The following is a 12231-nucleotide window of genomic DNA, read 5'->3' as shown; positions in this document are numbered from 1 at the left end:
TATGATCTTGGGATTCATATGATTTGTATTATGATATGACACGTTGAATGGTTATGCCTTGTTTGGATGAAAACACTTTATTTTGAAATGAAAATTTTGTTTAAAAATTTCTGTTGTTACAAATTGGTATCAGAGCCTTGGTTTGAGGGATTCGGGTGCACCTTCGGGCGTAACTGAACTCAAACCGAGGATTTGAGGAAAACTTTTAAAATAAAGGCATAAAATTTTATAAATGATTTTGTGGTAAACAAGAATGAAGCAGTGTGTACGATCAGCCAGCGCCCGAACGGTAAAGTTCCCCAAAATACCTTACAATGTTATGTTAAGAGATATGATATGATATGAATTGTTATGCATGCTAGAAGACTAGGTATTTATGATATGACTAGAGTGGCCTGATTTGTGATGCCTTAGTCTAGGGAAGCCTGTTGTTATGAGATGCTTTGATAGCGAGCGAGTAGTTAGTGCATAACAAGAGTAGAGTACTCACGACCCGGGGTTTGGGGAGGAAGACTTGGGATGAATGCTGATGAGGTGTGGTCGGTAGTATTGGGCTCGTACTACCGAAGACACCGGGTCAGTGGGCAACCCAAGTAAGAATCCCTAGATATCGGAGACTGAGTAGGGTTGCGTTATCAAGTACGATTATACTCGATAGAGTCTCTGATAGTTTTATGTTGTATTTCAGAGGCATCATGGTTGGACCACGCCACAGACCGAGTACGAGCAGTGTGGGTGACGAGGAGATTCGTCAGATGATTCATGAGGAGGTGGCTGCGGCGATCCGGGCCGAGATTCCGGAGATGTTTGGGTCTATTAAGACCACTTTGATGGAGACTTTTGATGAGTGGTACGCTGCATTAACTGAGGCTGCAGCCGCTGCAGCTACCGCAGCTGTGGCCGCTGCCAGGCCACAGGGAGGTAACTCGTTGCTGTTTCGGGAGTTCAGCAACACGAAGCCACCTGAGTTTGACGGGACGCAGGATCCGATCGCTGTGATGAGGTGGATCGCTGATATCGAGGGGTGCTTCTATATTTGTTCATGTCCGGAGCATCTGAGGGTACGGTTCGCCTTGAACCAGCTCCGTTTGGGAGCGAAGGATTGGTGGAAGTTCGTGACGGCGAACTTCAGTTTGGCAGAGATTTCAGCTGTGACGTGGGAGAGGTTTACCTCTATGTTCAGAGACAAGTATGTTCCCCCGGTGGAGAGGGAACGGTTGGTTCAGGAGTTCTTGACCCTCAAGCAGGGTACTGATTCGGTTACGGTGATCACGGGGAAGTTTCATGAGAGGGCGATGTTCTGCCCCGAGCAGGTGTCCACAGAGCAGGCTCGGATGAGCCGGTATTTGGGTGTGTTGAGGAGGGATATCCAGGAGTTCGTGTCGAACTCTACATATCATACCTTTGTTGAGCTTCAGGCGAATGCCAGGAAGTGTGAGATCGAGTTGGAGACCCAGGCCAGGGATGAGGCCGAGTCTCAACGGGTGGATCGGCGGCCGGCTCAGTCTCAACCGGCAGCCAAGCGGACTAAGTCCGCCGATTCGAGGACGGGAGGTCCGAAAGGCCGCACTTGCGGAAAGTGCGGCAAGGGTCACGAGGGGACATGTCGATCTGGTGCTTGCTACAAGTGTGGCAAGGAGGGGCACATCGCTAGGGATTGCCCTAAGGGGTTTATGGTTTGCTTTCATTGCAACCAGACCGGCCATCGTAAGGCCGAGTGCCCTCAGCTTTTTCAGGGATCTGCACCTACTGCCAGGGCTACTGAGACTCGATCAGTGAAGGCCGAGGCCCCGAGGGCTCGTGGGAGAGCCTTTCAGCTGACTGCGGAGGAGGTCCGCACTGCGCCCGATGTTGTGGCAGGTATGCTTTATTTCATGTATTTATTTTGATGTTGAGATGTTATGCTTATGTTATGATATGCGTAGGTACTTTCCTTGTGAACTCTGTACCTGCTTTAGTGTTATTTGACTCGGGTGCGAGTCGGTCTTTTGTATCTTTGGCCTTTAGTCAGCAGATCAGTGTTAGTCATGAGCCGTTGAGTCGGCCTCTGAGAGTTTCTATAGCTGATGAGAGAGTGATTTGTGCCACAGAGGTTCTTCGGGGATGTGTGTTAGAGATTTTCGGGGTTGAGTTTCCGATTGATTTGATTCCTATTGCGATGGGTGATGTCTGTGTCATTGTGGGCATGGACTGGTTGAGCCGTTTCGGCGCGATTATCGACTGTGAGCGTCAGCTGGTGACCATACGAGACCCTAGTGGGGGAGTTCTTTCAGTGTACAGCGAGGGTACCCGTTCAGGATCAGCTTTTTGTTCGGCCGCTAGGGCGAGACAGTGTCTACAGCAGGGCTGTAAGGGTTTTGTGGCGTATGTGATGGACACGTGGGTGGCTTCCGAGAGACCGAGTTCAGTTGAGGAGGTTCCGGTGGTGCGTGAGTTTCCAGATGTTTTTCCCGAGGAGCTGTCGGGTGTACCTCCTGTGAGGCAAGTGGAGTTTGGTATTGACTTGGTTCCGGGGGCCGCGCCTATCGCTAAGGTGCCTTATCGTCTTGCACCTCCAGAGATGCAAGAGTTATCCTCGCAGCTTCAGGAGTTGTTGGGGAAGGGATTCATTCGACCGAGCAACTCGCCGTGGGGAGCACCTATTCTGTTCGTCAAGAAGAAGTATGGTTCACACCGGATGTGCATTGATTACCGGGAGTTGAACAAGCTGACGGTCAAGAACCGTTACCCGTTACCGAGGATCGACGATTTATTCGATCAGTTGCAGGGAGCATCTTGGTTTTCCAAGATCGATTTGAGGTCGGGATATCATCAGGTGAGAGTGCGGGATGAGGACGTCCAGAAGACAGCGTTCAGGACGCGATATGGGCATTATGAGTTTGTGGTGATGCCTTTTGGGCTCACCAATGCCTCGGCTGTGTTCATGGATCTCATGAACAGGGTATGCAGGCCGATGTTGGATCGGTCGGTGATTGTATTTATCGATGATATTCTGGTGTATTCGAGATCTAGAGAGCAGCATGAGGAGCATTTGAGGGAGGTCCTTGGGGTTTTGAGATTGGAGAAGCTTTATGCAAAGTTCTCCAAGTGTGATTTCTGGTTGCGGGAGGTCCAGTTCCTAGGACATCTCGTTAACCACTTAACCAGGAAGGGATTCTGGTCGATCCGGCCAAGGTTGAGGCGGTGATGAGTTGGGAGGTGCCGAAGTCACCATCTGAGATCAGGAGCTTCCTTGGGTTGGCAGGGTATTATCGGAGATTTATCAAGGATTTCTCCAAGATCGCAGTGTCGCTCACCAGATTGACCCGGAAGGGTGTCGCATTCTCATGGGGTCCCGAGCAGCAGACCTCCTTTGAGACACTTCGCCAAAGGTTGTGCGAAGCCCCGGTATTAGCTCTCCCGGAAGGGATGGAGGATTTTGTGGTATATTGTGATGCATCGATTTTGGGGCTGGGTGCGGTGTTGATGCAGAGGGGTCATGTGATAGCATATGCATCGAGGCAGCTGAAGCCTCATGAGACGAGATATCCCACGCATGATCTAGAGTTGGGGGCAGTAGTGTTCGCTCTCAAGATTTGGCGTCACTACTTTTATGGGGTTCGATGTACGATATACACGGACCATAAGAGTTTGAAGTACTTGATGGATCAGCCCAACCTAAATATGCGTCAGAGGAGGTGGTTGGATGTGGTCAAGGATTATGATTGTGAGATCCTGTACCACCCAGGCAAGGCTAATGTGGTAGCCGATGCGTTGAGCCGCAGGACGAAGAGCACTCCACTGCGAGATGTATGTTTGAGATTGACCGTGATAGCTCCAGTATTGGATGCCATTCGTGGGGCACAGGCCGAGGCTGTGCGACCGGAGATGCAGAAGAGGGAACGGGTCGTTGGTTTGGTTTCAGAGTTCGTTACGGATGGTCGAGGGCTTATGACTTTTCAGGGTCGGATTTGGATACCGTTTGTGGGCGGTACGCGTACTACTTTGATGGAGGAGGCTCATTGGTCAAAATTTTCGATCCATCCGTGGGCCACGAAGATGTATTTGGATTTGAGGAGAGAGTATTGGTGGCCCTGTATGAAGAGGGACGTAGCCTGGTTTGTTGAGAGGTGTTTGACCTGCCGCAGGGTTAAGGCCGAGCACCAGAGACCGCATGGCAAGTTGCAGCCATTGGAGGTTCCCGAATGGAAGTGGGAACAAATCACTATGGATTTCATCACCAAATTGCCGAGGACTGCCAGAGGAGTTGATGCAATTTGGGTGATTGTGGACAGGTTGACGAAGAGCGCTCACTTCCTTGCCATCAGTGAGAGTTCTTCAGCGGAGAAGTTGGCGGAGATATATGTGAGGGAAGTGGTATCTCGGCATGGGGTGCCGATCTCGATTGTTTCGAACCGTGATGTGCGTTTCACTTCCAGATTCTGGAAGAAATTTCATGAGGAGTTGGGTACTAGATTGCATTTTAGTACCGCATATCATCCCCAGACAGACGGCCAGAGCGAGCGGACGATTCAGACGCTTGAGGACATGCTTCGAGCATGTGTGTTAGATTTCGGGGGTAGCTGGGATGCGTATCTACCCTTGGCAGAGTTTTCCTACAACAACAGCCATCATTCGAGCATTGGTATGCCACCCTTTGAGCTGTTGTATGGTAGGAGGTGTCGGACCCCCATTTGTTGGGGAGAGGTTGGGCAGAGAGTGATGGGCAGTACAGAGATCGTGCTTTAGACGACAGAGCAGATTCAGCAGGTCAGACAGAGGTTATTGACCGCCCAGAGCTGACAGAAGACTTATGCAGACAGACGCCGGTCCGAGCTTGAGTTTCAGTTCGGCGACTTCGTTCTCCTGAAGGTCTCTCCTTAGAAAGGAGTGATTCGATTCAGGAAGAGGGGCAAGTTGGGACCCCAGTATATTGGGCCATTTCGTGTGATTGCAAGGGTAGGCCGGGTAGCCTATCGTTTGGAGTTGCCAGCAGAGTTGGGGCAGATCCACGACACTTTTCATGTGTCGCAATTGAGGAAGTGTATAGCCGATGAGTCGGCACTGGTTCCATTAGAGGATATTCAGGTGGATGCGAGCCTGAATTATGCCGAGAGGCCAGTGGCCATCAGGGATCAGAAGATCAAGGTGTTGAGGAGCAAGGAGGTACCTCTGGTGTTGGTTTAGTGGCAACACCGGAAGGGATCGGAGATGACCTGGGAGCCGGAGCGCGAGATGCGGGAGCAGCATCCGGAGCTATTTTCAGAGCGAGACTTCGAGGGCGAAGTCTAGTTCTAGTGGAGGAGAATTGTAACAGCCCGGATTTCCAGGTACCTTTATTGTTTTGATTTTTAGTGTTTTGAGAGGGGACTCGGCGAGTTGAAGCTCAGACTCGCCGAGTAGGGTCGCGATTCTGGACGCGGGATTCGTCCGGACTCGGCGAGTCCAGGATATGGACTCGTCTAGTCCGCGCTGTTTGATGAAACCCTAATTTCTCGGGTTTGGGACCTATTTAAAGGGCCTTATGGCCATCATTTGTACCCAACAGTCCATAGAGAGAAACCCTAGAGTACTTTAGCGATTTGAGAGAGAAAGGAAGCATTTCTTGACCTTTGTGTGTTGTTTAGCAAAGAAGAGGGAGGTTCTAGCCAAGAGGAGGCAAAGGAGGTTGCTATTCTGTGGATTTGAAGCTTAGATCTTCGATCTAAAGGTATGATTTCGGCTCATCTTCTGTTTTGTGAAGTATGTTGGGTTTTAGGGTTTCTTGTGACCTTTGTTGGGTTGATTGGATGGCCAAATAGTCCCTTGCTAGTGATGAGGCTTTGGATCTGGATCCATAGAGGTCCAGAGAGCCTCATTCATCAAGCTTTATGAAGAGCAATGGAGGTTATGACCTTGAGTGGTGATATTTGTTGATAATCCTTCATATATGGTCATATAGAGGTTGTATGTGCACCAAGTTTGGGGCTTTACGTGGTGAATCAGTCTAGGAAGGCCAGATCTATGAATTGTTGGAACAGATCTGACCTTAGAAGCGGGTTTGAGTGATTGCATGGCATGGACTCGCCGAGTCCGATGAGCAGACTCGGCGAGTAGCTTGAAGATTACCTTGGACCGGCCAGTGAGTGGTCCAGTCGAGTCATGGGTTGACTCAGTGAGTCAGGGCGAGTTAGAGAGGGTTGACAGGTGGACTGAGTCGAGCTGGGACTCGCCGAGTTGTTCTTGAGACTCGACGAGTTGAGTCGGGGTGGCCCCGCGATTCTCCCAGGTGGAACTCGTCGAGTCAGGGGAAGTACTCGACGTGTAAGAAGGGGAATCCTAGAGAGTTGGTGAAAACGTCTAGACTCGACGAGTTGCCCTTGTGCACTCGCCGAGTCTGGTCAAGGTTGACCGTTGACCATTGACCATAGTTGATCTGTGTTTGACTTCTTAGGGATAGTCAAGCTTAGAAGATAAAAGTGTTAATAAGAGATGTATGATGTTATAGGGAGATTGTAGCTCGGAGGATCGAGCACGAGTGATTCCGGGATTTGATAGCTATCGATATTCACGAGGTGAGTCTTCTCACTATACTGTACCCGGAAGGGTTTGATTGTGTGACCGGAAGGTCGGATATGATATGAGACATATGTGCTAAATGTGATATGTTAATTGTTATATGTGCTATGTATGATATGCTTAATGTGGGCCGGAAGGCATTATGTTATGGGCCGGAAGGCGATTATATTATGGGCCGGAAGGCGTTGTATTGGGGACCGAAGGGTTGGCTGGGTAGGACTGGAAGGTTTACCCAGCAGGGACGGAAGTCCCCTGAGACACATGGACCGGAAGGTCAGCGCCTGGAAAGGCGTATGTGCATAAGTTGTATTTTGGGGAACTCACTAAGCAATTGTGCTTACAGTTGTTGTGTATGTGTTTCAGGTACTAGCGAGGACCGTGGGAAGGCGCCGACGTGATCTGTACACACTGATAGTTGATTTATGATCTTGGGATTCATATGATTTGTATTATGATATGACATGTTGAATGGTTATGCCTTGTTTGGATGAAAACACTTTATTTTGAAATGAAAAATTTGTTTAAAAATTTCCGTTGTTACACTTTATCTTTTCCAGTCTAAAATTTCTATCCGCACTCAAGTTCAACTTCTCATTTTGTCCAACCTATTGCAATCATTTCGCAATGTACTGCTGATATGGTGATATTGACTTATATTTTAAATTAAATTTCATATATGAACATATTCAAATAAATAAACAAATTATACAATGCAAATTTATTTATGTAAATATGAGTATATATTTTTTTGCACATCTGCATATTTTTTGCATATCGTAATATATAATTTTATTATGCACACACAAATATTATTAATAAACTCAAAATGAAAATTATCTTAAAGATTTAGAGGAAAATTACTTTAATAAATTTATAAAAATGATCGGAATGATGAAGCAATATATTGTTTTTCTTAAATAGAATATGCTTATTGCTCAAGATCAATCAACAATTGTCAATATTACTACGGGTCATCAATTCTATTTATCCGCGGTTTGTGTCCTTATTTAATCTTTTCAAATCTAAGCCTTTAATCCGCAGTTGACTCAACTGTTGATTTTGTAAACACTTCTGCAATAATTTCAAAATGTAATGTTGTTATGGTTACCATTTATAAATCTATCTGTAGTACTCTAGACTGCGAAATGTATTATTGATCATGCTTATTGCTGAAAGTCAGCAATTATCAATATTGTTACGGATCATCATTTTTATGTATCTGAAGTTAGTATCATTATAATATTTTCAATTCTAAAACCTCCATTCGCACTCAAGTTCAATTGCTGACTTTGTCCAATTCAACTGCTGACTTTGTCCACCCTTCTGAAATCATTTGACAATATACTTTTGTTATGGTTACCATTTACAAAAATCATATGGTATACCTTTAGAACATTAACCAATTAAAAAAGGAAATAATGTAATCCTTTTATGTAATTATAGTGTTAATGTGAACATTTTATGTAATGCAATGTTTTGGTACAATTATTTGATGGGATAATGAATGAAAAGGGTAATATGTTTTTTGATTTGTGCACATTGAGTATTTTTGTCCATATTTTCCCATTGAACTATTCAAAAAACATCCTTATGATCTGCAATCATAATCATAGGTTTAGCTGGTCTTCGACGTATTTGACAACTCTGGCGAGATTCTGGTCATCTTCTCCGGCGAGTTTTGTTGATTTTGAACTCTTTTGGGGATTTTTTGGAATTAAAAGGGTCGGCCTTCATCATCTTCAAGAGCCACCACCCACAACTTTAACCCTTCTACATCACCACCGTCGGCCACCTTCATCATAACCAAACACCGCCATTAAGCTACCCTAATGATAGCTGATTTTTTGTATATATTTTAGCATTTGTCTTAAGTCATTACCTTTTTAAGTCATTATCCCTTATTTGATTAATGAAATGCATGGAATTACTAAATTACTAGAATCGGTAATGATTGGAATGTGACTTTCAAAGACTGTAATGGTAATATAAAACCAAATTAACGTGCAAAATGTTTACATAACCAAATTAACATAAAACAAAATATCAAAGAGTAGAAAATATCAAAAAAGGACATTCACCAAACTTTTTACAAACCAATACCAAACTGTCTACAAAAACACCAACAAAACTTCTAAAAGTATTACTAACATATTAAAATTTTCTATCAAATAAGTTGTTCTTCCTTTTCCAATTGTTTTTTTTTTCTTTCCAACTCTTTTCTAAGAGGTCGGATTCTTTGGTCACGTTTTTCATTAGGTCTTATCTTCTTGTTACAAAAAGTATATCCTCTTGGATCCTTTGTTGCAGTAGTGATAGCTATATCTTTCTGAATTTTAATCCTTTTATTAGAACTAGATCCTTTGTTTGAAACATTTACAGGATTTCAAATGCCATTAACATTAGGCTTAGAAACACCAATTAAAGAATCAAAATGTTTACTTTTTGAGCCTGAATCTTTTTGTGGTGGATTTTGTATAATTAGATTTATCTTATGTTTTTCCATTCAAAATACTCCAACAACCTTTCAGGATCATGTGAAACTAAAGTTATACACTCAACAACCACAAAATATAAATCAGATACTAGGGGTGAGCAAAAACCGAACTGACAAAAGAAAAACCGACAAAAACCGCAATAAACCGCAATCGAAAAACCGAAACCGATGCAAAAACCAATGGTGTGGATTTAATTTTTGCAAAAACCGAATATCAACGGTGTGGTGCGGTTTTTATCCAAAAAACCGGTCCACCAAAACTGAACCGCACCGCAAGTTTGTATAGTAATAAATCAATTAATATATATTATAATGTAAAATACTTATAAACGATAATATATTTATTATATGTTTACTTTGTGTTTGTGTAAGACTATATGAGGCGCAAAAAAAAATTCTATCGTTAGCCAAACATACTAATCGACATGTGTAATAAGCTTGTAACAAATTAAGTTATAGTCAACCAACCTTCGATTATTAATTAGTTTGTGAGAGTAGTCACATGTTGTATTTTAAGTTACTTATAATTTTTTATTATGTATTTTTTTTTAGGCTAGAAATGAATGGTTTCAAAAATGAAAAAAAAAATCACAATACAAGCTTACATGCACATGCTTTTCAGTTCTTATGCTTTTAGAGAACCGCACCAATAAACATAAAAAATTGCACCAAAGTCTAGACACGGTTTAAAACCGAAACTACACCGATACAAATCGAAACCGCATTTAAAAACCATAAAACCGAACTGTTGTAAAACTGCACCCAACAGTTTTAAGAATGAAAAAACCGCACCATACGGATTGCGGTTTGGTTTGGCCTTAAAGCTGCACTTATAAACAGGATAGGGAATGCTTTATATTTCAAATATTGGATATGTATTGTTGTATATATAGAATCCATTATCTTAGGATTACAGCTGTATTGTTTCCTATATATATTGAGATCAATACCCAAAGGGATTATTACGCCAAATTATATTCTTCAACTTGGTATCAGAGCGTGATCCGCTTACTTCAAAAACCCTAACCTCATATTCGACTCTGTTGGTCTCCTTCCTCAGAGTATCTCTCTTCTTCTATAATATCTGCGCCACCTACACCATTGACATCGTCACCTGGTGTGACTCAACCTCTACCAGTCGCAACATCTCCATCTTCGCCAGCTCAATTATCGCCGCCTGCAGTGATGTCTCCCACAAGACCTGATGATCAAGATCTTCTCAGTGCCACCACTCCTAGCATTCAGACTCGAGCATGTGTTGGCAAAACTTTTCCTAAACAGTTTACTGATGGCACTATCCGGTATGATCCTACCAAACGAGTTTTTGCTGCTGTCACTACTCCTACTTCTTATCAATTGGCTTTAGCTGATCTGGCTTGGCGAGCCGCCATGGAGTCTGAATTCGATGCCTTACGAAAAAATAATACATGGCTGCTTGTGCCTCGTCCTACTGGTGTCAATATTGTTGGGATTAAATGGGTCTTTAAACTCAAGCAAAACCCGAATGGCTCTATCAGGATACTTTTAGTCCCGTTGTGAAACCTACAACCATTAGATTATTTCTCTCTTTGGTTGTTTCTTATGCTTGGCATCTTCGACAAATTGATGTCAATAATGCTTTTCTACATGGTTTTTTGGATGAGGTAGTCTATATACAACAACCGCCCGGTTTTTAAGACTCTCGAAATCCAACGTATGTCTGCAAACTTCAAAAGGCACTTTATGGACTCAAAAAATCGCCACGAGCTTGGTTTTCTAGACCAAGTGATAAATTGCATAATATTGATTTTCGTTCCTCTACAGCTGACTCGTCTCTTTTTATGCTTCGCACTCCTACTGTCACTATTTATATGTTAGTTTATGTTGAAGACATTGTTATTGTTGGTTCCTCGCAGCATGTTGTTGACAAGTTAATTCATGCTCTTTCCTCTTCTTTCCCCATTAAGGACCTTGGTCGGATTAAATACTTTTTGGGGATTGAAGTGGTTCACAATTCAGGGGGAATCATCTTAATGCAGCACAAATACGCTTCCGATTTGCTTAGTCGTGCTATTATGGAGAATTGTAAGAGTGTTTCAACCCCAATGCTAGTCACAGAAAAGCTTGCTCAGAATTTTGGAACACCTCTTAATGATGAAGAAACTTTCAAATATAGGAGTATGGTGGGCGGTTTACAGTATCTTACACTAACAAGACCGGATATTGCATTCCCTATTAATAAGGGGTGTCAATACCTTTCCAAACCTACCAATGTTCATTGGGAAGCTGTAAAGAGAATATTGCGCTATGTCAAAGGCACAATATCTACAGGACTTTGTATACGCAAATCACCCTCCAGATTGTTGAGTGTATTTACTGATACAAATTGGGCAGGATGCTTAGATTATCGAAGGTTTACTGGAGGATTTGCAGTGTCTTTAGGCCATAATCTAATTTCATGGAGTGTAAGAAAACATCCTATGGTGTCTCAATCAAGTACAGAGGCAGAATACAAGGCCTTGGCAAATGGTACGGCAGAAGTAATCTGGATACAATCTTTATTAAAGGATTTGGGCATTCAGCAAGATCGAGCTCCTGTGCTATGGTGTGATAATCTAGGGGCAACTTACTTAACAGCAAATCCAGTTTTCCATGCTCGCACGAAGCATATAGGAGTTGATTTTCATTTCGTTAGAGAGAATGTAGCAATGGGAGCATTGGATGTTCGGTTTATATCTTCAAATGATCAAGTTGCAGATGGACTTACAAAGCCTACAACTCGAAGTATGTTAGCTGAATTGGAACACAATCTGAACCTAGTAACAGTTAAGATTGAGGGGGAATGTAAACAAGATAGGAAACGATAGCTTTATATTTCAAATATTGGATATGTATTGTTGTATAGATAGAATCCATTATCTTAGGATTACAGTTGTATTGTTTCCTATATATATTGAGATCAATACCCAAAGGGATTATTATGCCAAATTATATTCTTCAACTGCACCATGTTCATCCCTATAAAATACCATCATTTGACAGTCCTTACTACTATCGTCTACTGAATAATTTTTTTTTCAACTCTTTTGGATTAGTTATATCTTTCTTCCATCTTCTTAACAAATACTTAGATGATATGTTTCAAAAACACCTTCTTCATTATGCAAAAAAACATGCGTACATAAAAAACCATAATGCTCAAATACCATACAACTATATTT

General features: G+C 43.0%; 1 protein-coding gene across 1 annotated transcript; it reads left to right on the top strand.

Moving 5' to 3' along the window:
- The first annotated feature begins 10881 nt into the window (after positions 1-10881).
- On the top strand, positions 10882-11877 carry LOC111913511 (uncharacterized mitochondrial protein AtMg00810-like). Its single transcript, XM_023909215.1, has one exon. The coding sequence runs from the start codon at positions 10882-10884 to the stop codon at positions 11875-11877; it is 996 nt and encodes a 331-aa protein (XP_023764983.1).
- The last annotated feature ends 354 nt before the right edge of the window (positions 11878-12231 follow it).

The sequence above is a fragment of the Lactuca sativa genome, chromosome 7 (assembly GCF_002870075.4).
Source record: "Lactuca sativa cultivar Salinas chromosome 7, Lsat_Salinas_v11, whole genome shotgun sequence".
In the NCBI taxonomy this organism is placed as follows: Eukaryota; Viridiplantae; Streptophyta; class Magnoliopsida; order Asterales; family Asteraceae; genus Lactuca; species Lactuca sativa.
The sequence above is the reverse complement of the archived record's forward strand: the minus strand, read 5'-3'. Positions and strand labels throughout refer to the sequence as shown.

What these genes read in the sequence shown, in the direction of transcription:
- LOC111913511 (XM_023909215.1), top strand. Translation starts at nt 10,882, where the DNA reads ATGTTAGTTTATGTTGAAGACATTGTTATTGTTGGTTCCTCGCAGCAT.